The sequence below is a fragment of the Larimichthys crocea genome, chromosome III, assembly GCF_000972845.2.
Source record: "Larimichthys crocea isolate SSNF chromosome III, L_crocea_2.0, whole genome shotgun sequence".
Lineage (NCBI taxonomy): Eukaryota > Metazoa > Chordata > Actinopteri > Sciaenidae > Larimichthys > Larimichthys crocea.
The window spans coordinates 20,296,186-20,321,287 of NC_040013.1; the positions used below are offsets into that span (position 1 = coordinate 20,296,186).

Sequence of the window (25,102 nt, forward strand, 5' to 3'; positions counted from 1 at the left end):
GGGAATTGATAAGATTTTACGATTCCGATTCCATTATCGATTCTCTTATCGATTCTCATTTGGGGAAAAAAGGAGAACAAACAGTTTGATCAGCATCATCTAGAGGAGGTAGTGAACAGGAGCGAGTACTAGTACAGCTGCCAGCCTCTGAGCCAGCCAGACTCTCTCTCTCGTCGAGGTCATCTTCTAAATGTAAAGCAGAAGGCATTCGTTTAATGTTAACCGGTTCTCGATTCCCATCCCTAGTCTCAAAAGCTGTCCTTCACGACTACATACACAGGCGTTGCCTTGTGCGAAAGACTGCTTTGTCTTCGGCTGGCTATAGTTTTTCCCTTTTCGCAATTTGCCCCCCCGCTGTTTCACCACTTGCTTGAATAAGACTTCAGCCTGCTGCGCGTCCATCGTTCAGCACTGATGAGTTTAATTAACTTAAAGCATGTCGCAAAATCACAAGAGGGAGTTTCTTTGCGAATAATCTCTTTTTTTTTTAAATTCTTCTTTATTTTCACTTATATAAACTTAGAGTATACATAGTGACAAGACAACACTAATACAATCGTCACAGGCTATTTAATGACATATATGCTGTAATTGATAAAATTAGGTTAGAAACGATAGAAGAGAAATGGCACGATAGACGCTTTTCTATCGTCTATCATGATATGTATCGTCATATCGTGATAGACGCTTTTCTATCGTCTATCACGGTATCGCCCAGCACTACTTTAACAGGCAACCCTCTGGTTCCTAAGCCAAATAAAATATATACCAATATCGTGATATGAAATCACATGTAACATAAATATTTTATCCGAGTGTCCCTCCTCTAATGTGAACCATTGTACAGCTGATATTTGCTGGCTAACAGATTTAGGTCTTGGTCATAAACTAGTAAGGGAGTCAAAACAGGTGTTTGCAAAGATACTAATTAAAAGGTCCCGTTCCATTTAGTGCAGCAGAGCCTTTCTGCTGGGCCACAGCAGCACTGACTGACTCTGTTTGACCTGAATGGGACGCGGCCTTAGTTAGTAAGTTAGCCGTTAAGTTAGCTACGCAACAACCAGGAGAGGTGAAACCTGAAATTTCTCCGTAGCGTCCGCGTCTTCAGGAGCTCTGTCCGGGTGGACTCTGAGGGACACTTTGTAGTAGCTCCTCCGGATCTGTGCCTCGGTGGCTTCTTTGTTGACGCCCAGCAGCTCGTACAGGTCCGAGGTCTTGAAGAGCTCCTGGCAGCGCTCGAGCAAACCCATGCCGACCGTTAGTCCGACTTTTGACCGTGGTTTGAAGAGTACTCAATCCGAAGCGTCTGACGCCGCTTTCAACAGGCGAGTTTTGCAGTTACAAAGGTTTTAATTTTCTGCTTTCTCCTTTGGTTTGTCGGCAATATCAAGTTGGCGCGCTAGCCCGTCAGATGAACCCGTACGTACAGCGACGTGCTTACGTCACGAACAAAAACGCCCTCTCGTTGGTTCCCATGACAGAATGCGTCAGCCGACGTCAGAAGGACGTTGACTATGTAAATAGAGGACTTATTATTATCATTTATATATTATATTATATCTATATAATATATATATATATATTATATATATTATATATATTATATATCTAATTCATTATTTTCTTTTCTTCTTTTAGATATTATTTAGTCAGTGTGTATGTAAATAGAGGACTTATTATTATGGTATATTGTTAAAGTTTTGTTTTCTTACTACTGTTTCTTGCTATCACTCACTGTTTTGGAGCTTGTGAACAAAACAATTTCCCTACGGGGATTAATAAAGTGATTCTGATTTTATATATTATAAACATCTGCAACCAGTATGGAATAGAAGTACCAGAAGGTGGCTGGAAAACAGGGCCAGGTTTGTGGGACTTCAGCTTCCAGACTGACAAACCGGTCTGGCTAACCAACCAGACATAGTGGTGGTGGGACAAAGAGCAGAAGAGGGTGTGGTGATAGATGTGGGATCCCAGCTGCGCCAACATCAGGAAGAAGAGGAACATGAGAAACTTGAGAAGTATCAAGGGTGAAAGAGCGGGGGAACGGATGTTGGAAGGTCAAGAGTAGTAGCGTGGTCCCCGTGGCAAGTGGGGGCACTTGGGGCAGTAACCCCCAAACTGGGAGAGTGGCTCCAGCAAATCCCAGGAACAATATCTGAAGCCTCAGTCCAGAAGAGTGCAGTCCTAGGAACATCGAAGATACTGCGTAGAACCCTCAAACTCCCAGGCCTCTGGTAGAGGACCCGAGCTTGAGGTTGACACTGATACCCCCTCCCCCCCCCGCCGGGGTGAGAAGGAGATTTTTATATATATATATTCATACGTAACATCAACTCACTCTCACAATTCAAGTCTGCACTTAAAACCCACCAGTTTATAATAGCCTTTCCCATCTGATTAAATTGCATTGTCCTATATTAACCTGTTTTAATGTTGTCGATATACTTTTATGGTTCTTTTTGTTTGTTTCTGTTATTTGCTGTGTACTCGCATTTCTTGTAAGGTGTCCTTGGGTGAGAGAAAGGCACCTATGAAATAAAATGTATTATTATTGAGGTCCTTTTACAATGTGCAGGAAGTTTATTCTCATTGTGGTGACATCTGCGTTATTCTGCACAGTCGTCTGCTGGGGAGACAGGAAAAGACTCAACAAGTCAACAGGTCCAGCTCGGTCACTCTAGACCCCATGGAGGAAGTGTGGGAGAGGAGGATGTTAGCAAAGCTGACAACCATCATGAACAACTCCTTCAGCAACAGACTGCTACTGCCACCATGTAAGCTGTCAGACTCTTTAACACCAGCACGACTTTGTGTTTTTTCTGTATATTTCTTGTTCTCACCACCTTGTGTATACAAGCTGCTTTGACAAGTGAATTTCCCCAATGCTGGATCATTAAAGTCGATCTTATCTTATTTCATAGACTTAGTACTAAGTAACTTTGTGACACATCAGGTGTAAAAAAAGTTTGGCATAAATATAAGACTATGATAACCCCAATACTTCAATTAATTAGACTTTAATTTAATGTTAAACCTAACCCTGACCCTTGTAATATTTCAGTCTTTTCTGTGCAGCCCCAACTAGTTACCAAAATAAACATGTTTAATTTCCCTGTAATTAAATGTCACAAATAAGTATGGCACCGAGCTGCACGAGTGCACACTTTGTCTATTACAGTAAAAGTGGAAGCTATCTGAAAACAATCTGGTAGCAAAGCCATTTTACAGTTTCCATACATGCATCACTCGGTCAAGAACGCACAGATACCCTAGTATTTATTGGTGCGTTTGAAGCAGCACAAGAATACATCAAAGACAATGAGGCAAGTCACTAAGTATTTTTTCACTGCTTCATGCGAAAGCAGTACACAAAGATACACACTGACTTTGAACTAAGCATCTGTAGATTGCACCCATCTGTGTTTATAAGCCTGTACAATATGCAGCACTGGAGATGTACACTGCAAACTCCCCTGTCTCAGATGTTATCCAATTATTGCCCCATCTGTTTCTGTTGCATATTTGGCACAGTCTCTGTTGTTGTTTTGCTATTGACTTCACAAACCTCGTCTGTCCTTTGTACTCACACACAAAATAAGCACTTGGACAACTGGCACATCATTATCATGATCAACAATGAATAACAAAATGACAAAAGCACAAGAGTTGTATTGTAAATATTATGAACTTTTGCTGGTGTGCAGATCCTTCTCATATGCTTTCCATCCACTTACATGGATAGTGCAAGTGGATGTTTGAATATAACCATTGCTCCTCCACAGGGAATAATTCCTTGTTATGGTAACAGTCTCTCCACAACAGTTAAATGGCTTCGTTCTCATGGTCAGTCTTTACAGCATGTCCATGACCGATGCTTTTTCCCCTAAACAGGGACAGTCTAAAAACCTCCTGTAGGGGGCGGCAGCTCAGCATTCCTTTCTGGTCTTCAGCATCTTGCTGGCGTACTTGATAGGGATCCCCCAGCGTCTCATTAGATAGACATCAAACACATAGGCCGTCCCTGGCTCCAGGCCCCCGATCACAGCTGTTGTAACGGCCCGCCGAGGATTCAGCTCTTGGAAATACTTGCAGAGAACTCTCTCGGTGTCAGAGCGGGACTCTGGCCCCAGACAGGGTGCAGTTAGAGCTGATGCTCCCCCAGCCTCTGCTTCATGGTTTCCCAGCTTCCTGCGGTACACGCAGTACAGGCTTCTTTCCTCTGTGCCCATCCAGGCCAGGGTGACACTGTTGCAACCACGTAACCGGTTGAAGGATTTTATCTGCAAGGTGGAGGGGAGAGACGGGACTCCTCTGCGGTGGTAGGCTGACGAGGTCTGCATTTTGACTGAAGCCGTGAGACTTCCTGTTAGAGCTGGGTTTGTAGCACCCGAGATGTGGCCTGTGGTAGTGCCTTCTCTCTCCAAGTGGATGAGGTAAGAAGGACTTCCCTGGAGCCAAATGTGCGCTAAATCGACCCCCACAGCCTGGGAGGTCAAAACCTGACCTTTACTGGACACGGTGACTTTGATCTTTTCACGTGCACCGCAACTCTGCAAGGTGAGGAGGCCGCTCTGCTGCACACCCCGAGGACGGAAACTGAAGAACTGCTCTGAGTTGGAGCCTCTGTTGTTGAAGCTCACCCACCTCAGCTCCCCTTCTCTTAGCGAGGTAATCGCCGCCCGAGCCTCTTCATGCGTTCGAGCATATGTCCCCTTGTACGCCATACTGGTCCCGTTCAGCCTGTCCATCACATAGACGTCAAAGTAATACAGGGTGTCAGGCAGGAGCTCAGAGACGGTGCAAACACTCTCCGTCCCCTGACACACACACTGGAGATCAGCATACTCATCATTGAGGGAAGAAGGTGCACTCTGGGGTTCAGGATAAGAGTGCCACTGCTGCCACCACCACTCTTTTAAAATTGGCCACACTGTCACTCTCCTTCTCTTGTCCTTATTTTCTTGCTTTTGTTCTTTCTCTCTTCTCATGCTCTTTCGCGCAGCACAGAGGCTGGGGTAGTTTTGCTGAGAGTTGACGAGGACACAGTATTCGTAACTTTTCTGCTTGTGTGGGAGGCTGTTTATGGATGCACTGGGCACCCAGCTGAGGGTGACACTGGTCATGCCGACACCTAATGTGTGAACTCGAGGGTCGGCTGGGATCAGAGGAAAGACGCCAGAGGGTCCCAGGCCTTCATGGAGGTACACTGTAGCTTGAGTGTTCTGCTGTTTGGAGCGCAGCCTCACGATGTAGATTGAAGCATGGGGGTGGGAAGGACCCCTGTAGGTGTTTACTACGCTGCCAGTGAAGCTGTGCATCTTCTCCTCAGTCCCAGGACCTCGCCACCACACCTCGGGCACACTCTTTTTGGTGCTCCCTGTCAGGAAAAACAAGGATCATAGTTACATATAACTAAAGTCACACTCCACTCATAAATGTGTTTTGCTTATTGTTACATCACTTGAATGTTTGAACTTCACTGTCTAGAATGATAAGCAGTACCTGGCTGATATAGAGAAAATCCTAAATAAGTCAATGAAATGTCAATTGCCACTTCAAAAATAATTCCTGATCTTTTCATTCATACCTTAAGTCTTGTCATCTTTAAGTAAACACTCTTCACTAGAATGTCACAACTGGTAATTAGACACGAAAAAATCCGCCAACGCTCGTCGTCACTGTTCAGCTCTCCTCGAGATTAGAAATCACTCCTCAAATGAGACCAAATGTTTCAGAATCAAAGTGAATAATTCAGGCTGGCAATGGGGACCCATGAGCTCAGGGTCTGAATGATTCATGTGTCATTTTATAACTCCATAATGTTATTTTACCACGTAGAGAACCTTTCTTAGTTAACCTGGAAAAGTACTCATGGAACACTTCAAGGCATATTTTCTTTTCCAGAAATCTGTGCCTTGTTTAAGTTGGAAAATTGGTTTGGCCATTTTGTAATTTTGCAGCTCTATAGCTTTTTGCGATGCTCGAAATATTGCAGATTAAGAGCACAGTAATATTTTATTATTTCTTCAATGTTTGAGCCAGTGTTTTATGAGTTTTTAAAAATCCAAGTCCAAAGCCAGTCATTTAAAATTTATGACTATGTGACAACCAGATATGATTACACTCACTGTCTCTGAGGTAATGGATGGCATTTAGAAAGTAGGGAATATATCATCATACAATAGGTAGTTTTTCTGTTCTCTGAACTTTAAGAACTGGGTACAGTTTGCTTATAAGACGATGCATGTAGCATCTACCTGGCAAAGAAACAAATTTAGACATTGAAAAAACACAGGCCAGTTCATCGGGCCTATAAATGTGACAGCATTGGTAAGTTAAAGCAATGACCTACATGCCACAAAAGACAAACAAGCAATGCAAAGACTTTACACTCTTTATATGACTTCTAATAGTTTCTAGTCAGAGTAGAGTCTTTGCCCTCTGCTAAATCCCTATATCTAACTCATCGTCTTAGCTTAGCTGGATGTAGTGACGATAAGGGTAATCTGGATGGTTATCTGAAGGTGCAGGTTGTGGTCTTGCGGTTCACTCACACTGCAGGCTCTTAAGGGGTTTGTCCTTCAGGGTACGGGCAGCCAAGGTCCATTCGATGGGGAGGTCACAGGGGCTGACAGTCACCGACATCACCGGAGCCTTCTTCTTCAGCGTGAAATATAGCCTGCACGTGAAACACCAAAGATAACCACGAAAAGTTGTCTGATTCATCACGGGGAATGTCAAAAAGATAACATCCTGTTTCAATTCAGCTTCAAGGTGATGGATGAGAAGACAGCATATCTTCCAGTGCACACTGCGCAACATTCTTTCATTTTGTGAGATGATTTGCAGATACGGTGGACTCCGTACAATTTTCTCTCATAAAGATTGAACATTTTCAACGTTGCAGCTGTTTCAAACATCTGCCAATCGTTGTCTTTCCATTTGCCTACATGGCGATCAGACATTTGATAGCAGATCAGGAGAGGTGACCCGGGAATCACATGATAAGGCTGCATTGACAGTCTCAGATGGATATCTGTGTGTTTGCTCTAACTATCTGGGATCGTGCTTTGCATAGAAACTATTATGTCCTTTATTGTGATCCGACGTTTTTTCGGATTTGCATTTTAGATGGCATTTAAAGGACATTTGACATTCACACTGTGGTCGTCTGGTATTATTTTAACTTAAATAATCACTGCTCCTAACTCTTCTGTGACATCTTCACAGCCAGTTAACCTTCATGAAAATTAAGCAACTGCATGGTTACTTGTTAATAAATATTTGTTCTCCTTCCGTACAAACATAATTATTCATGATTCTCTGCAGATGGCGGTTGTTTCCAAACAGATGTGAGACACTGTCATTCTCAAGGGCGCTTTGTGGCTTATTTAATAGAGTGATTAATTTCCGAATCAGTGTTTTCTCTCCATTATTTGCTGTGCGGTTCTACATGACTGCACCGATGGACAGACTGCAGCACACAGGGAGATGCATTTTGCAATTTTCGGCTCCCAGTTTCAGAAAGCGAGCACTGGCACTGTTGTATAAGGTTCAGGCCAAATGGGCTCCACTTCCTCTCGCTCTCTCTACAGTGGTGCTGGGAATCAGCCACTGTCTAGAAAGGTAGTTGGGGGAATAGCTGGTGACTTGTTATTGAAGTGGAAACAAGGGCAAATCTGATGAGGAGACCTCAAGATTTATTCATCGTCTTCAATGAGCCGTAAATGAGGAAAGCGCTTCACTTTTTTTTACTGTTGAGGAGTCAAATGTGCAGTTCGTGTTGAGTTTTAAATAGACTTGTTTCAAAGGCAAAAGAAATTCAGTGATGTCCTGTTGGGATGACCCAAGTTAATTCAGACATGAAGTTATCTTAAAGTCAAACTTGATGTCAATAATATGTATTTAAATGATTTGATACATTTTCTGGCTACAGCTTCTCTATCGCGAGCTGATTTTCTCTGTTTTATATCATTGTGGATTAAATGTCTTTTGGATTTGAGGCTGTTGGCCTTGGGTAAATTGTCATTGGCATTATCCAGTGGTACCCAACCTATTTTGTTGTATTGTTGTACTCCCACGGACCCATCAGATGAGCTCAAGTACTCTGTCATGTGTTCATTTGAGTGGATTTTAATCCAGATGTTATTTAACAGGCTTATTTATGTATACGTTTATATTGTTGCATATTATTTTCATACAATAAAGTTGCAATGTCCATGTTCAGGTTTGGTTAAATACTCATACCATTTCAACCATGTACCCAGTACTTATTGATTCTTTTTTTTTTACTTTACTCTGCTCTTTAATGCAGTCACAGACAGTAGTGGAAAGTAAATACATTTACTCAAGTGCTGTACTAAAGTGCATTTAGAGGCAGCACTACTTTATACCTCTACTCCACAACATTTCATTGTTTTTTTTACTTCCACAGAATTGTTTAATAACTTCTGTCACTTTTCAGATATTCCACTTAACAATACAAAATATAATTAACAAATAGACTTATCCAGGGTGCACCCTGCATCTTGCCCATTGCCAGCTGTGACAGGCTGCAGGCCCCCAGTGATCCTAACAAGGATAGTTAGTTGGCAGTTACACTAGATGGATGGATAAATAATGACAAAATTATGATGTTATTATAGGTTAAAGGAGATAATTCACAGGCCAGTCAGCAGCATAAAGGTAATTGAAATTAGACCCACTTTTACTTGCAGCAGTAATAAAGTATAATTCATACTTTTACTTTTGATGTTAATACACTTTTACTGAGTAGTATAAGTAAAAAATTGAATGCATGACTTTTACTTGCTGACTCAGGTTAGTGGGAGTGGGAAAAAACACCTCACCAATCTGTAATCCTATTTGTGAGTTTTATTTTCTTCATAACACAAATATTCTGGCAATATACACTGCAGAAGTCCAGTAGTAGTATTTATTAATCATTTATTTACTTGAAAGTGTATTGATCAACACTGAAACTTTAGTTGCAGCACTAATGGCAACCAACAACTAGACCTCTTGAATACATATCGCTTCCGTTACCTCACCTGCGAGTTCGTCCTTTGGGGAGAGTTATGGAGGTGATCTTTCCTTCTGGTAACCATGTAGTTGGGCGGAGTGGTACCTCATTCTCAGGTGCCAGGGCTGAGTGCGCCTGGGGCCACGAAGAGCCACAAAGCAGCGCCAAAGCTGCACCGAGACACCAGGACAGAGACATGAGTGCCATCGCCGGTTTCTTGCTCTCTTGTCTCTTTCACTTTTTCTCCCTGGCTCTGAAAACGCATGGTGGAAAGGTCAAAACCATCAATCAGAGCCCATCAGCAACACACACACACACACACACACCCTCAGTAATGCACTCAAACACACTTAAATTTCTACTGTACCATTCACACAGACACTAAAGAGCTGTAGAGGCTGATGATTCATTGATATGAAGAAACATCCTATTCAGACAAAATTATTCATGCAGGGGGGAAAGAAATTGCCATGCTGTATTACTCTGGGATGTGTGCGTGTGTGCGTAGCACAGCTTGACACTCACTGTAAAAAAAAATCACCCATCGCACTACTTTTCAAAGTGAGAAGTGGGTTGCTAATATCACTCTGAAGTCGATGCCTTTACATCTCCATTTCTATTTTTAGTCGAGGAGTTCAAATGGGTCTGTTCTCCAAATATCTTTCATCATCACGGCGTATTAGCGGCCATTTTATCAGGAGAAAGTGACGCCACGCTGATGTGGGGAAAGGTACACAAACAACACCTGGAGGTGCTCTGATGCAGTCAGATCCAATAAGCAAACATAAATGCGATGCCTAACAGGAGGAACTTGTGTCAGATTTTTCTGTGTCTCTCTTTCTTTCTGTCTTTCCTTGCACACTCCATTAGTGTTTCTCCTGTCTTTTTAATGTGTGTGTCATATATGGTGTGTGACTGTGTGTGTTGTTTTGATTTAGTGATAGTGGATAGGATGATTATAGGTCTCACTGGTCTTCCTTCTCCCCAGAGAAAAACACATTTGTTCAAAGTCACAAAGTCTTCGCAAACACACTCCCTGCCTTCCTCTAACAAGGTGTATTATGTCAGGGCTGTGCCCTATAGATCAGATGACAATCACAGTGGAACTATGAAGGCAGCTACAGAAGGTACATCTGAGTCTTTGGGGCCCCCGAGATGCTCCGAGATCCAAAACTCACAAACCGTCGCACAGCTACAAAGTCGCACAGAGGCATCTGCTCATTATCCTTGCAAAGAAAGAGGGGAGTGAACGACCCATAAAGCTTTAACTGAGAGACATGCAGTGGGATAGAAGCAGATTGAAATGGAAGGGAGGGAGGAGAGGAAGGGGAGGATGAGGAAGGGAGGGCTATGGAAATGGAGAGCACGAAGAGGAGGATGTTGGATCCTGGAGTAATTAGAGGCAAAGAGACGGAAAGAGGAAAGAGGAGAAAGTGTAGCTGGAAAAGAAGGTTGGAAAAGAGTCAGAAGGAGAAAAAAAAACATTATTGCCATGCAACAAGGTTGCAATTAATTTGTTTCGCTGTTTTAGCCAGACACATGAAACTGATTGGTGTTTACTTTAGCCCCCGTGTCCAATGGGTTCTAATGTGTCACACATTACCAGACGGCTGCACAACCTCACAGCCCTTCTCACACTCCCCCTCATTCAGTCCTCATAAAGATGAAGACACAAAAAAAAAGAAGCTTGGCGGGCTTGTTTCTTCAAAACGCACCCGCTTATGAAATATGCATACGGCTCCTCAGCAAATTATGGCCAATTGAATTTTCATAAGGCAAAAAAAAAAAAGAGAGAGAGAGAGGGAGCCTAGTGAACTTAACTACCGCCCTCTATAAATAAATACACACTCCCCTTTAAACACAGGAGCTCATGACTTTGATGGCCCGCTCACTTCTTTTTTTTTTAGATGAGTTTCTCCTCTTTCCATTATGTTTATCCCAGACTGTCAGCTGACTGCATTTATTCTAGATCCTGTTTGTGTTTTAATTAAAGATAGTCCAACCCTGCTGTGTTTGTCTCCATCTCTCCCTCTTTTTCTCTCTGCCCTTCTCCTTCTGTCTTCTTTTCACTTCATTTGGTCCCCTTATTTAGAAGTTGATGCAGGCTCAGTTTCAGAGGGACAGGTTGAGTGCTGTGCGCTATCTGTCCTCGCATTGTATAAGCGATCTTCTATCTCCCTGCGCTCTGGCAGGACCATCTGCCTTCTGTTATCTGTGTGCAGGGACAGATTAAATGGCATGGGGTAGTCCCTGCAGGATCCGTTGTCCCCCCCAAAACTACTGTGGGCAATGAACTGGCCTGTGGTTTATGGTGGGGGTTTATGGGGATGATGGTGGGGTAACATGCAATGACCATGGAACTTGATAGGATTTCATGGTTGATTTTCTACCTCGCTGCACGTACATCTGAATATATTAACCGTTCCTAACCTTCCTTACTTTCATTGTCCCTTTCTGCCTGCATATTTCTCTCTCACACACTTTCATACAGTATCGTTCCCTTTCCTGACGCGTACTTTATGTCTGCTCTTTCTCTTTAGATCTCTGTCCCGCTCCGCGGTCATACTTTTCTTTTCAAGTGACAAAAGAATTATTGGTAGTCAGAGAGAAAAGACAGACCCGGTGAGCAATAAAATGCACAGATAACAGATGAGCGCAGCGTTCAGACATGCAAAAGCGTGATGCTGTCAAAATGAAAACGATCTTGCAACAAATGAAAAGTACCCTGCATCTGTCTCAGCTTTTTTTTAAACCCACCAGAGACCTCACTCTCTCTCACACACACACACACACAAAGAACTGATCCAAAGAAACAAGTTGCTGACTTACACATCCAGTTGAAATATGAGACGCTGACACACACACACACTCTCTCATGCTGCTGCAAGGACAACAACATGCATGCATGCATCCCCCCTTACCTTCTCTCAGTGCACGCTCTCCCTCTCCTGCACAGGGAGTGAGGGATGGGATCAAATGAGAGAGGGAGCGAGGATGGAAGAGGAGGAGGTGGAGGAAGAGGAGGAGGAGGAGGAGGAGGAGAAGGGGATGAGAGCCGGTCGCGGGGAGAGGAGGAGCGACAGCAGGTTGTTGTTGGGTGTTCCTCTGACTCCGTTTCCCATGGGGTGCTGCTCACTCCCTACTTCAGGAGGTGTCTCATCAGAGCTCAGGTGTCCCTTCAGGGCTGTCCCACCTCTTGTGTGCCCTGGTGTGGTGCAAGGTTCCCCAGGCGCTCTCCTCACTCTTTCTCTCCGTGTCTCAGTCCTTCACACGTGGAGGCTTGTCCTGTTAAACACTGTGTGAATGTCATCCGGTCAGTAAAGCCTGCGTGCCCTCTTCTCCTCTTTTTTTTCTCCTCTCTCTCTCTCTCTCTCTCTCTCCCCCACTCCTCTTCTTTTTCACTTGTTCCTTCCACTGTTTACCTCCTCGGGTGGCGAACAGAGCTCACTTGCAATTCAAATGGGCTCATGTGTGCGTGTGTGTTTGTGTATCTGTATGTGCAATCTGAGAGTGAGGGAGCGAGTGGGTGAGCGTGAGGGGGCTGGTGGTGAGGTCGCTGAATGGGGGTGGTGATGAGGACAGAGAGAGAGAGAGAGAGAGAGAGAGAGTGTATGCGTTGTCAAGAGCAGCGTTAGGGAAAGGGGAGGTGATGTAAAAGTTAAATACATTAACCATTCTCCTGCTGGTGTGATAACATCTGTATTAGCGGAGTGCTGCAGACTGCATGTTAGAGGTTACACTGTCTTTGTGGCCTTATCGCACGTTCAGTGAGACTGCCTCTAAATGAACATGTTTAAGGACGAACGGCCTATCAGACACCTTAATTGATTTATGCAAATGTTTAGCGTGCTTGCTGCCTTCAAAACTAATTAAAAACTGAAGCGCGTTAAATAAAAAGAGGAATATGGACTTTTACCAACCTGTTTCTAACAGTTCTAACATTTGAATAATTCTTTTCTTCACCATTTTTTTAACTATTGTTTTTTCCTTTAAACAAAAAGTATCAAAATGTTTTATTTATAAAAATATAAAGTAAAATAAAAGGTTTTTTTTTCATCATCACGTGGATGTGTCACTGACTAACATCATTTACATGATTTTATATACTGTACCATGTTACTCAGAGCTCATATGTAGGTTAAACTACAGGTGTTGAACATTATTTATGGTTTAAAAAAATGTTGTTGACAGATATTTATGGGATTTTAGTGGTTCATCCATCCACATATAGGTTTGGGATTCAGGTCTTCAAGTTTCAAATAAAAAAAAAGGAAATAAATAAATGCACATGTTTTACCGCAATTAACCTTTAAATTACTGGACATGTCGGACTACAGCAAAGCTCTTTATGTTATTGCTATTTCTTGTTATATACATACATATAAATATATATACACTAGAACACATGTCTAAATTTTAATTAGGCATAGTTAAAATAAGTTAAAATTCTTCTCTATTTTTAATGTCAGTCAGCTTGTTGAGCTTGTTCGTGTTTTTTTTGTTTTTTTAATGAAAAGTTTGGCATTTTGGGAAATATGATAATTACTTTCTTGTCAAGATTTTAAAGGAGAGAATTGATACTACCTTCGTGTTTGTATGGTAAATATGAAGCTGGAGCCAGGTGAGCTTAACTTAGCACAAAGACTATAAACAGGTGTGAACAGCTGGCTCCGCTCAAAAGTAACAAAATCCACCTGTGAGCTTCACACGAATCGACACCTTATCTCTTATTTGTTTAATTTGTACAAAAAAGTCTCATAATGTAAATTTGTAGTTTTACGGGTGAGTTGTTTCTCCTGTTTCTAGCTAACCAGCTGTAGCGTCGTGTTTCCTGTACTGACTTCTATTCCTTGAACATTGTCCTCGCCTTTTCTCTCTCTGCACACTTTTCTCATCTAAGCAAAGTTAGGGGAAATTGTTGCACAGTCCAGTCTGCTTTGTAGCTTGTGTTTTCTGCCTGGAGCTCAGTTTCCGAGTGAATCCCCTTCTTCGTGCAGTCAAAATTAAAAACCTGTGCCCCTGTATGTTATGGAAACTTACCAGACAGAGACTATCTATAAGTCTGCTTACAGGACAGCCATATTGAAGGCTTTATGTCCTCCACCTATAGGTCAAGTGGCCTTCACTTGTGGTGGTGGTGGTGCAGCCCTCTCATCTCCACACAATGGTGAGCCTCATGTAGGGTGCTCTCTCTCCTGAGCTCTTTAATCAATATCATCAGGAAAGGAAAAAAGAAAGAGGCCCGCCACATTGTGCACTAACCCCCCCCCCCCCTGTCCATTCTGTGATGGGGCCTTTTCTCACTCATTCACCAGGTACTTCAGTGTAGGGCTATTGAGGTCGCTCTGAATGGGACCCACTCCACCCAGAGGGAATATTGTCTGACCGCAGGCTAAAATCTAAGAGAACCCCACCATCTCTCCCTTCCTCTCCGTCTGCGTGTCCGCCTGCAAACTCTCTTCAAAGAAGAATAAAAAAATGTGGCACATGAGCGCTATTAATAAATCTATCACTTCTGTGGCCACAACTGGTCTTTTTTTTTTTTAAATGAGGACCCTTTACTGCGGCTGAACTCTCTTTCAAAGCCACCAGTCTTCCTCTCTGTGTATCCCCTCTCCATTCGCTGGCCCACTTTACAGTCCCTAAGAAGTTCTAAAAGTCGGCAATCTGGCAGAGCGCGATACGCCGGCTGCTTTTGAAGATTGGATGGTGATTAACCTTAGAGAGATTACTGCACACATACAACTTTGTGCATGCGTTCTTACAACTTTTCTGCTGTTTTGTCTGGGTGACAAGAATTTGATCTGTGAATCTCGTTGTAGTTTGTTTTCCTTAGACTTTCGGACATCTGTCGGACATCTGCCAGACCTGGAATTGATGCACAGACTTGAGTGACACACGCTCACGAGCTCTCACACACATCCTCTCTCTGTTTCGCTGCCATCGTGACTGGTCTGAATATTTCTTTTGATCCCACAGCTCCTCTCCTCTTGTGTTGCCGTTTAATCATTTATAGACAGTCACAGTCACCGGACCGAACTCCATTCGCACAGAAAGCGACAGAAAGTGAGAGTTAAAATTTCATTTGGCATAATTGCATGAAAAGAAACTGCAAAACTGGCCTTTTCATCTATTATTGATGTCTGCTTACGAGTCATGCATAATGCAGGGAGCTGTCTTTATGACAGCCATGTATTAAATATCATGGTCTGGGGGTCGGGGGGGGTCTGATGCCGCATGCTTTCATTGCACAGTTAGTTGGCTTTGGTACTGAGTAATAGCCTATATGGACAGTCTTGTGAAAGCAAAGGGAGAAAGAGAGACTGGCAGTGCGAGAAAGCGATAGAGAAAGAGAGATTGACAGAGATGAGATGAAATGGGGGGGACGTGAGGGAGGGAGGGTGCGCTAGCTGACAACGGGTTAACAGGAATCTTTATTTTTAACAACATGTCATCACCAGCCGCCCATCTGCTCCTGTGCTGTCAGAGTCCCCTGGGAGTGTGTATGTGTGTAAATGTGTGAGAGATGGAGAAAGAGAGAGATGCAAGCAAGCCATCACAGATCAGATCACTGATCAGCACCCAAAGGAGGAGGAGGAGGAGGAGGAGGTGGTGGTGGTGAGGGGAGAACAAGGTTAGAGAGGTGGGTGGCACACACACATCTTGCTCCTCTAATATCCAAATGGGGTTCGACAGGGGACGACAGTAGGAGTGAAGGTGTGTGTAGTTGTCTGTGACAGGAAGTTAAAGTCGGATTAGGGGGGATCAATCCACAACTGGCCTCTCTGTGTTTGGAGGGGGGGGGGGGGGGGGGGAAGGTGGTCCAGAGGTAATGAGAGGGAATCTATTAGCACAAATGACAAGGGGAGGGGGGCACATACAATGAAATCAGTGGTGGAGGAGGAGGAGGTGTGTAGGCTATGCCGGACCTTCAGGGGTGGCCCCAACAGGTGTGTAGGCTATGCCGGACCTTCAGGGGTGGCCCCAACAGCTCACTTTATTTATTTTTTCGGATAAAGGGACTATAGTCCCTGGGGAATAAGGGAGTTGATTGAGGAGATGTTTGTTGGTAGAGGACGGGGGGTGTTGGGGGGCATGGACTTTGCATTCAGAGCGTTTTTTTCTTTCAACACGGAGAGACAGGACCAACAGCTACATGCTGCGGTCAGGTCAGGTCACGCATCATTAGCAAATACACTTCAGTACAGTTAATCTCTCCCCTTTTTTATTCTTTCTTCGAGCCCGTTTTCCTTTTTTCCCCCTCCCATTCTCGACTTGTTTTTCTTTCCGTACGCCAAGGCAAACTGCAGCCCTCCAGTGGTCCACTCGCATTTTTTATCAAAAGTTCTCAGCGAGAAGCTGACGGGACGAAAACATCTTGTTTTCATATTTATGGTGATGCACTTTCTTTTTTGCACGACATGTAGAACAAGCAGTCCTCGAATCCTTGTTTGTCTCGTGTCTGCACCGAGTCTGCATCTCATATTGAGTCCTAAAATCTCTCCCTCTTTCTTCATCTTCTTTCCAGTGTCTTTCTTTCTCTCACACCCCCCCTCTTCATCCTTCAGGCATGGTAAATTTGAAGACTAATTAGTCCAGAGAAACCAGTCATACCAAAGAATCCACCCCAGGGCCATGTTCACATCTTCCTATTGATCTTGTAGTGCCAACACAAGCAAAAAAAACACAAAAAAAAACACACACATACACACAAAACAGAGACAAACTAAAAAAAAAAAAAAAAAGATGCAACAAGAGTTTTTAGAGCAGCATGTATTATAGATGGCACATACATAGAAAAAGTCAGCAAGCTTGCATTATGCAAGTTTTCTGACCTTGACAGAGGTCAAGTGTTTCAAATATTCTGCATCATGCTCGGAGATGCTATTTACGGAACGGGCTGTAAAGGAAATGTTTTGCAGCATCAAAACCTTTTTTCTTGTATTTCCTCTTCTCCTCACTTACTCCCTTCCCCCTCTCGCTCTCCGTTCTCAGTCTTCCCCTCATTTCTGATCCATTTTTTATGCATTACTCCATTACTCTCAACTCCCATTTACAGTGCATTACCTCCTCCCGTCTTTCACAGACACACTTTGTACTTCTCTCTCTCTCTCTCTTTCCTTCAGTCACTTTGCTTCTCTCCTTTCCTCCCTCGCTCGCTCGCTCTCCTCCTCCAGTGCATTATGACACTTTCCCCTACTTCTCCCCTTCACCCCCTTTATTATCTCTTTGTCTCTTCTCCGGTCACGTCATCTTTACTTCCCATCTAGTTTGTCATGCTGTATACATCACACTGTCTGTCTGCACTGCTGTCACCCTCCTTTTTCAATTGCAAAGCATGATATATAATTTGGTACTTAATGTTGCCCCTGCTCTTTTACAACACAGATGTACAAATGTCAGCTAACGTAATTAACAATACAGGCGGTCAGTCCGTCCAGGCTATTTGTCCCATTTGAGCACACACATGAATGCACAGACAGCTAGCAGACTCTGACATTTGATGATGTGATAAATCATTAAATTACAAGCTTCAGTACGAAGTCAAACAGATGAGTGAGCAGTAAGCGGAAATACCATCCTGTAGCTTTTAAATCAGATAATTGTTACAGTGCAAAAAAAAAAAAAAAAAGACGCAGGATGTAACTCATGGCTTTCTTTCACGTCAAAGGTGGTTCGTTTTGTTTGTGGGACACAGCTTGCGGGAACCCATTTTCATAGCTGTGGATGAAACACAAGACAAATTATTTTGGTTTGGAATGAGTGTAGCAACTTTCTTTTTGTTATTTCAGTGAGCTTAAAGTCATGTCAACAACAAAAAAAGAAAAGAAAAAAAAAGAAAAATCTGGTTGTTTGTTTTCAGATCTGAACATCTGGGATAACCAAGGATGAACAATCAAGCCTGAATCATTTTACTCATTATGACAGGTACTATTAAGCCAGTTGACTGTCATCCAGGGGGAACTGCATCTTTTCTGTTTCTAGTCTGCCTTTCGGAAATCCACCAACTTTATCAACGTGCAATACTCAATTGCTCCTAAACTGAATGAGTGTAATCATCATCAACGTTTTAGATTTAATTATGGATCATAGCTTGGAGCAATATGTATGGAATGATTATGGAGTGTGTTGTCAGACTGCAAGAAGACTCTTCTACTTTTAATACAGCTTTACGGTAAGTAAAATCTAACTTTAAGTAACCTTCAACAGTTTCTATCTGCGACTATGGGGAATTGCAGCAATGTTGTGGTAAAAGTTGTGACTAACACATGAAATGAAAGAACCAGGCCTCGGTGCGATCCACCAGACAGGTTGTCCACTCTCGCAGGGTCACCTTCCTGTTCCTGTTACGGTCACATGATCTGCAAACACAGCACAGTGTAACACCTCACCACAGAGCACTTGCAGAAACGGCACAAAATGACAGACTTGTAAGAATAGACACACAGACGGTATAAAGACGCATCTATAGGTATGGAAACAACTGCATCGGTGCTCTTCGATAGCCATTGTCTTTCAGTTCACCCTGCGTCGTTATCTCTGAAGGGTACTCCTTCAATTTGTGTTAATCCATGGACAGCGGGAGACACAGCGGGTAATAAACATTATCATTGCTGGGAAATGGCTTGACATTGACACAGCCAGCCCTACTCCCACAAAACCTGTCACTGCAGACTGACAGAGAAAAGAGGGGGTTGGGTGGGAGAATGGATGGCAGAGAAAGGGCAAGAGATGGAAGGATGAAAGAATGAGACAAGAGTGAAAACGATGGAGGGGTTGACAGAGAAGGAGGCTGAGGATAAGTCTATGAAAGGTATGGGGAAGATGAAAAGGGAAGTAGGAAGCGCAGACAAGGGGGGGGGAAGCGCTTCAACATGGAGGAGGAGTAAGATGATGGAGCGATGGTGTGGTCGTGCGAGCTTGGAGGGGAGGAAGACACCGGAAGAGGGTATTGGCATGGAGGATGAATGGATAGATGGCGTGCAGAGAGAACAGCATGGTGGGAGGTGCAACTTGGTCACAGAGCGGGGGCGAAATGCATCGCCGTGTGACATTTTTAACCCTTGGTGTTTCTGTAATTAGCTGAAAAATAACATATTGCAAGAGACAGAAGGTACACATTATGAAGCTTTGTGTGACAGAAGGTGATTGTGTTATGAACATGTGAGCAACACTGCCTTCACCTTATTGACCACTAAGTCACCTTATGGCAAGCACTGTGTTTTCTGCTCATTGAATAGGCCATGTAATCATGCTACTGTCTGTCTGAAAATAAATGCAACACTAAAAAATGAATCAGGGGGTCACTGACTTGATCATGATCATGACAATCATGATGACTATGACGGCATGTGCTTCTGACTTCTCGGGAACAAAACATGCTGACATTATTCAAATATGAGTCATCTAAGCATCATATCATATTATCCAATAGCTAAAATCTTCTAAAGCATCACCCTGTGGAGGCTGCTGGAGGTTGGACTCACTGAAAGAACGGTGCAGCACAATGCTCCAGCGGCATCCTCTTGTAGCGCAGCTTCCTCAGATCCCTGAGGCTCAACTTGCCGTCTTTGTTTTTGTCCAGCACGGTAAATCGTTTCTACAAAGAGGAAGAGAAAAGAGAAAGAAAAGGAGAAAACCGTACCTTTATCTGTACTGCTTCTTTAATTTATATCATAGTAACCTAAATAAACATTAATAGTTACCCATGATCCACCACTTTAGTCCAAAATATATCATAAACACACAGACTGCAATGATACGTTCAAGCTCGGAGGTCAACGACTAAATTCCAGCAAAACTAATGACACTCCCTTTCCCAATTAGTGCTAAACTAACAGGGTGAACATGATTATTGACGTCAACATGTAGCACAATAAATAGAAATATATAAAAAAAGTACAGACTCACAGAGCCGGTAGCATTTCTGTAAATTCAACCAAAAGTTCTATTTTTAGTTTTGACATTAAATCCTTAAGCTAAGAACAATAATGGAGGCAAGAACCACAAAAATAACTTCATTCCAAAACTCAATATATCATATTTCACTTTAAAATAATGCACAATTCTTTTTTTTTGTATTCATCTGAGGCCAGGAGGTCAAGGTGGCTGGCGGGAGGATATTAAGTTATCCCTCTATTCACCATCTTATTGAATAATTTAGTGATTATTGACCAAATCCTATTTATACATGGTGTTCTTGAAAGCCCCTGTCTCATTCTGTGGATGACCACACCACAAGCAACACAACATACCCTCCACTTAAAGTAGGTGGTTAGAATCGATTTCTCGCCAGACAATCCATGCAGTGCAGTTTGTATGCTGGCACGATGCTGGTGTCTGGTGTCAAAAAGAACTTTAGGTTGAGTGTTGGGTTACAATGGGAGTGAAAGTGATCCCTTGGTATATTTTTTTCTTCCGGCTATACTTTCTTTAGCATTACATTTTGTTGTGGACATCGATTTTATTTGCATCATCATTAGATGAGGTCATTGCTGACCATAAATCACTTTTACTACTCTAAAGACCTCTCCCCTTTAATGTCAAACTGATGTTCAGGCTCACTTCAAGGGTGAAATTTCATCTACCTGGGCTAGTTCTGCCCTCTGGGCGTGGCTGAGGCAGCTCTGAGGCGGGGCAGCAGGTGCGTAGGACTCCCCCATACGACTCAGGAGCAGAAACCAGTCCAGGAGACGATATGGAAACTGGTTGAACTCCTCCTCAGTGCAGTTAGCCTTTGGGACTGATCAAGAGGGATAACAGCTAATTTGGCAGGCTCCAGTGCACAGTGGAAATTGTGTGTAATATTTAATGCTTGGTGTGTTTACCCAGGCAGGGTCCTGTGTGAGCCAGTCCGTTGCGGCGTCTCTTTCTGCAGGCCTCTTTATGCAGCAAACACTCATTCCCATAGGTCCTTCCCAGAACACTGCACACTGGTGCCCTCTGCCTGATCGAATGAGCCAGTACCCATATATAAAACGATATGTGAGGACAGATCATACAGTGTGCACAGCTGGATTAAATAAACTGCTGTACTTTATGATTTTAACCCAAAATCTCATAGTTTTTAAGCTTTATATGGATAATTGATCAAATCCAAAGCCACTTTTTATAAAGATACTGGACACATTTGTGTCACAGATCAAAATTAGATTGTTGCTACAAGATGTTTACCGTGGACAGGACTGAGGACAAACACACTTGGGGACGAAGAGTCCATTTTCCTGTACCACCTGGCACCAAGATCCCACTGGACTGTGGCATTTTAGCAGCTCACAAAGCTTTTCTGAAACATGAAAGAACAACCTTGTTACCACATACTTTGTTCTGTTTCCTAGTTTGACGTGCATGTTTTTCTTTTCTTGATTACAGGCCCGCACAGATGACCACACATTCATCTTTCAGTAGCTGATTAAAAGTGTTCTAGGTGCAAGCATCATTTAAAATGTCTCGCAAAGGTCTATTTGAAATAATGAAATGTCAAAGAATGGTGGATGAAACAAAAACGCCAGAAGAGGAAAAGGTAAAGCAAATGAATGATGGCAAGAAAATGAATGTGACAACCGCTTTTCCATCACTGCTACACATTCAGTCCTTGGTAAAATATGCCATATTGCGCACATCTGTGACCCACAATTGAAAGACGTGCTTTGGACTGTCCCTGCCATGTTTTGAATGGTGACTTGATTGTTTACCAGCTGCGAAAATAAATTCAAACATATTTTTCATCAGTCGTGGGAAAGAATGATTTGCACATTTTATCTTCATCTCGGACTTTGGAAAGAGAGTAAATAGCCTTGAAAAAAACATTGTCTGTAAAAGATATATAACTGATATGCCGACTGCATGGCAAATGGCATCGCTCCACTGTATAGTACATTCTTACGATAGTCTTACCTGGCTCTACTCTGCCAATATATGGCCTCAGACTCTCCTCAGCTTGTCTCTGTTTGCGCTGGGCTCTGCCTCCCTGACTCTGACATACACACACATACATGCACCCACACACACACACACACACACACACACACACACACACACAGATAGTGTTCTGAACATTTCCTATTATAGGCAGAGCTCGGAGGATAAAAGGATCATGTGTTGTTTTTTTCATGTCATTCCACAGGCATGCACCCCACTCAGGTATAAACTTGTCTGTCACTGAAAACCATATTTTAGAACCATAATGTGTCCCCACAAGACTGTACCTGTACCTATTGTTTTCATCAGAATGATGAATCACAGTAAGTGGCTTATCATGAACTTCCAATCTAATTACCAGTAATCAAAAAAAAATATCATAACATATTAAACTCAGCGTACTGTAAATGATAATGTGAAATGTGAAAGTGGTATGCATTCGTATGCTCCAATTCCAAACTTATATTTCTAGAAACTTTGTAGTCAGTGCCAGGTCCACATCTGCCCCCAAAGTCTTCCCAGATCAGATGAGAAACAGGTGCAACGCTGACCCAAAATACTGAAGCCACTCAGGTGAAGGACGACTATGAGTATTTTGAGTATTTTACAAAATATCCTTTTACCATTTAACCCTGGTCATGAAAAAATACTCAAAATAATAATATTATTTGCATTTTTTAAGTCAGATTTGTGCCCAATTCGCTTGTACTTGTTAACGTAAATAGAGAATTATCATTCTAACATCCACGTACAAATATGAAAAGTTCAACTCACCGTGGCTGTACAAGTGTGAAGACTCAGAAACAGAAACAAGGCCAAGTTCAGGTCCATGGTTAAACCAGTGACACTCTCTGTAGGACATTTACAAGACTGAAAATGAAAAATAAAAACATATTTGCCACTATCTACATCCAGCAGTAACAGCATCCCTCTATTTACATTTCTTGATATCAATTACAGTTTGGTTGGAAATCTAGAAATTAAATATTGCTGAAGGACTATCATACTTCGTTAATAGATGCATTTCTTTCTTCTTTGGTGTAACGTTACCGACAATTATTCTATTCCGGTAAAACAATGCAGCTCATTGAGTCTCAGGAAAACAATCATTTTCCATCACAGAGGAAACTGAGGGTTGAATTACGCTGAGAGGACATTCAGCCTCCAGTTGAGGAAGTTATTACAGTCTAACAAGTCATTTTCTATCCTCCTGACTGCTTGAAAAAAACCCCATCTTACCTCTGTCACTCTTTTCCACTGCTGTTATTCCCTTGTTAGTGCTCTCCTTCTTTTCCTTGTTGCCAGATACCCTTTTTTTCTCCGTCTCACCGGCTCCTCTGAGGGTGCATTCTTTTTACAGCTCTCTTCAGCAGTCTTTACTTTTTCTTTTCATTTGATCCATCTTTTTTTTCACATTCTTGCCTTATCTAACCCCTCCTCTCTGCTCTTCACTGTCTGCCTGACTTTCTTCCCATCACATTAGCTCCCTGTTGATTGCAGCTAGTGCACAGGTATCTGAACTTACTTTAAAACACTGTGCAGGTGAATGTTAATGAGATGGAATATGGGGGGGAATAGTATAGGAGAGCTATACTTGGTATGTGCTTTTTATTGAAGTTGGCACTGGTCCATAGGAAGATTTACAAGCCAGAGAGAACATATGGTCACTCTTCCTCTCACTCTTATATATCTCTCACTCTGTCTTTCATTTACATAAAAGGCTCCCTTTGTATTTCAGACAGGCACATAGACATGCAGACACACACACACAAATAAAGGATGGGCACCTCTGATTCCTCACATGAACTGTCAAAGCCAATAATAGGAAAAAGGCTGCTCTCTGGTGGTTATAATGATCAATAGCAGCTACACTGCATGACTGGCACAAAATCTGCAGGTGAGCACATTAAAGTCATTTGTGAGAAACACTGAAATAAGATGGAGAATTAAGTAGGATTAAAATGGTGACATAAGGCATAAGCCGAGCTAATTTTTCCTCGCCCTCAGTTATCCTTTTCTTTTCAAAATAAAAGACATTATAGATATTGTTGACAACGTGCAAAACTACAGCTGATGACAAACAGGTATAACTGAATTGACAAATTTAAATTAAATATACTACTATACTAAATATAATTTCTAAATTTATTCGAAATCTGCTGCTTTGAGCAACGGGCAGCTGAAAGTTGTTGTAGTTTTTGTTGTGTTGTACTGAGAATGATAATATTTCATTTACAGATCAACAACCTACTTGTTGGATAACTATAAAGTGAAAAGTTAAACTTAAAGTATAAAGTGAAAACAGCAACTAAACAAGGTGCTAACTGAATTAAATGACATATCACAGGGGGTAGAAAAAGATGACCAACTGCAACTGAATACAAGGCAGAACTAACAGCTCAACAGCTGGTGAAGCCATTTGAGCATTTTGCTGAGAGAGGGCGAGACATTCTCTGGTGTTACGTGAGATGATGGTGGACCCTGGATATTTTACAAGCATGTTAAAGTAAAGCCAGACAGAGGATGCACTTCTGCAGCAGCTGAAGAAGTTCAACCTGCCACAGACACTGATGGTGTGCTTCTACACCTCCAGAACTCAGTCCATCCTCACCTCCTCCATCACCATCTGGCACACTGCTGACACTGCCAAGGACAAGGCTGTAGTGTGTCATTCGCTTTGCAGAGAAGGTGATCAGCTGCAATCCTGCAGCTCTTCAGCACCTGTACGACTTGCAGGGAAGATTGTGGCTGATACCCCTCACTCCCACACCTCAGTCCGGCTTAGGATGAAAGAATAAATTAATGAATTGCAACGAGCTCCAGCCACCAGTTGCAACTTAGCAAGGTAAGTAGATTGGACATTAATCGGAAAAAATAATTCTTGGAAGATTGTCTTCTCTGACATAATAATGTAGGTGGTACTGGTGGAGCTGATGTGTGTTTTTATCATCATCATTAGCACTGATTATTATAAAAAAAAATTGATTTGGCACAGAAATATTGATTTTATTTCCTTTCTTAAATCATTAATTAAAGTGATTAGCCATCTTTTCATTATAACAACATAGAATCAGAACCAGGATCACTTTTATTGACCAGGTGTGTGTACATATCTAAATATAGTACTTGTTTTAGCACATTCTACTTTAGTACTTT

At 42.5% G+C, this 25,102-nt stretch overlaps 3 protein-coding genes across 3 annotated transcripts in view; all 3 read right to left on the reverse strand.

The window, feature by feature from the left end:
- dnajc9 (DnaJ (Hsp40) homolog, subfamily C, member 9) overlaps nt 1–1,457 on the reverse strand; it is a 3,864-nt gene extending 2,407 nt beyond the window's left edge. The window contains exon 1 of the mRNA XM_019269328.2: nt 1,077–1,457. Within this exon, the coding sequence (XP_019124873.1) occupies nt 1,077–1,250 (174 nt within the window). The 5' untranslated portion in view covers nt 1,251–1,457. The remainder of the gene's footprint in view (nt 1–1,076) is intronic.
- Nucleotides 1,458–3,076: 1,619 nt separating this feature from the next.
- ndnfl (neuron-derived neurotrophic factor, like) lies at nt 3,077–12,552 on the reverse strand. The gene is made up of 4 exons (XM_010731590.3): nt 11,947–12,552; nt 9,054–9,278; nt 6,558–6,682; nt 3,077–5,380 (listed from the first exon to the last, which is right to left on the reverse strand). Exons 2-4 carry the CDS (start codon nt 9,230–9,232, stop codon nt 3,930–3,932), a joined length of 1,755 nt encoding a protein of 584 aa, XP_010729892.3. The 5' UTR covers nt 9,233–9,278; nt 11,947–12,552; the 3' UTR covers nt 3,077–3,929.
- A 3,467-nt stretch (nt 12,553–16,019) lies between these two features.
- Nucleotides 16,020–23,299, reverse strand: sparcl2 (SPARC-like 2). Its single transcript, XM_019269290.2, has 9 exons — nt 23,186–23,299; nt 22,721–22,797; nt 21,923–22,001; nt 21,200–21,311; nt 20,854–20,972; nt 20,614–20,768; nt 19,513–19,625; nt 18,293–18,387; nt 16,020–17,746 (listed from the first exon to the last, which is right to left on the reverse strand). The coding sequence occupies exons 2-9, from the start codon at nt 22,775–22,777 to the stop codon at nt 17,691–17,693; spliced, it is 786 nt and encodes a 261-aa protein (XP_019124835.1). The 5' UTR covers nt 22,778–22,797; nt 23,186–23,299; the 3' UTR covers nt 16,020–17,690.
- Nucleotides 23,300–25,102: the final 1,803 nt, after the last annotated feature.

What these genes read in the sequence shown, in the direction of transcription:
- ndnfl (XM_010731590.3), bottom strand. Translation starts at nt 9,232, where the DNA reads ATGGCACTCATGTCTCTGTCCTGGTGTCTCGGTGCAGCTTTGGCGCTG. An exon ending in CCCAAAGGACGAACTCGCAG is followed by an intron (nt 6,683 to 9,053) that starts GTGAGGTAACGG and finishes TTTCACGTGCAG; the next exon opens with GCTATATTTCACGCTGAAGA. An exon ending in ACCCCTTAAGAGCCTGCAGT is followed by an intron (nt 5,381 to 6,557) that starts GTGAGTGAACCG and finishes TTTTCCTGACAG; the next exon opens with GGAGCACCAAAAAGAGTGTG.
- sparcl2 (XM_019269290.2), bottom strand. Translation starts at nt 22,777, where the DNA reads ATGGACCTGAACTTGGCCTTGTTTCTGTTTCTGAGTCTTCACACTTGT. An exon ending in TGTCCTCAGTCCTGTCCACG is followed by an intron (nt 20,973 to 21,199) that starts GTAAACATCTTG and finishes TCATTCGATCAG; the next exon opens with GCAGAGGGCACCAGTGTGCA. An exon ending in TGTGCTGCACCGTTCTTTCA is followed by an intron (nt 18,388 to 19,512) that starts GTGAGTCCAACC and finishes CTGTGTTTGCAG; the next exon opens with ATCATGTGACCGTAACAGGA.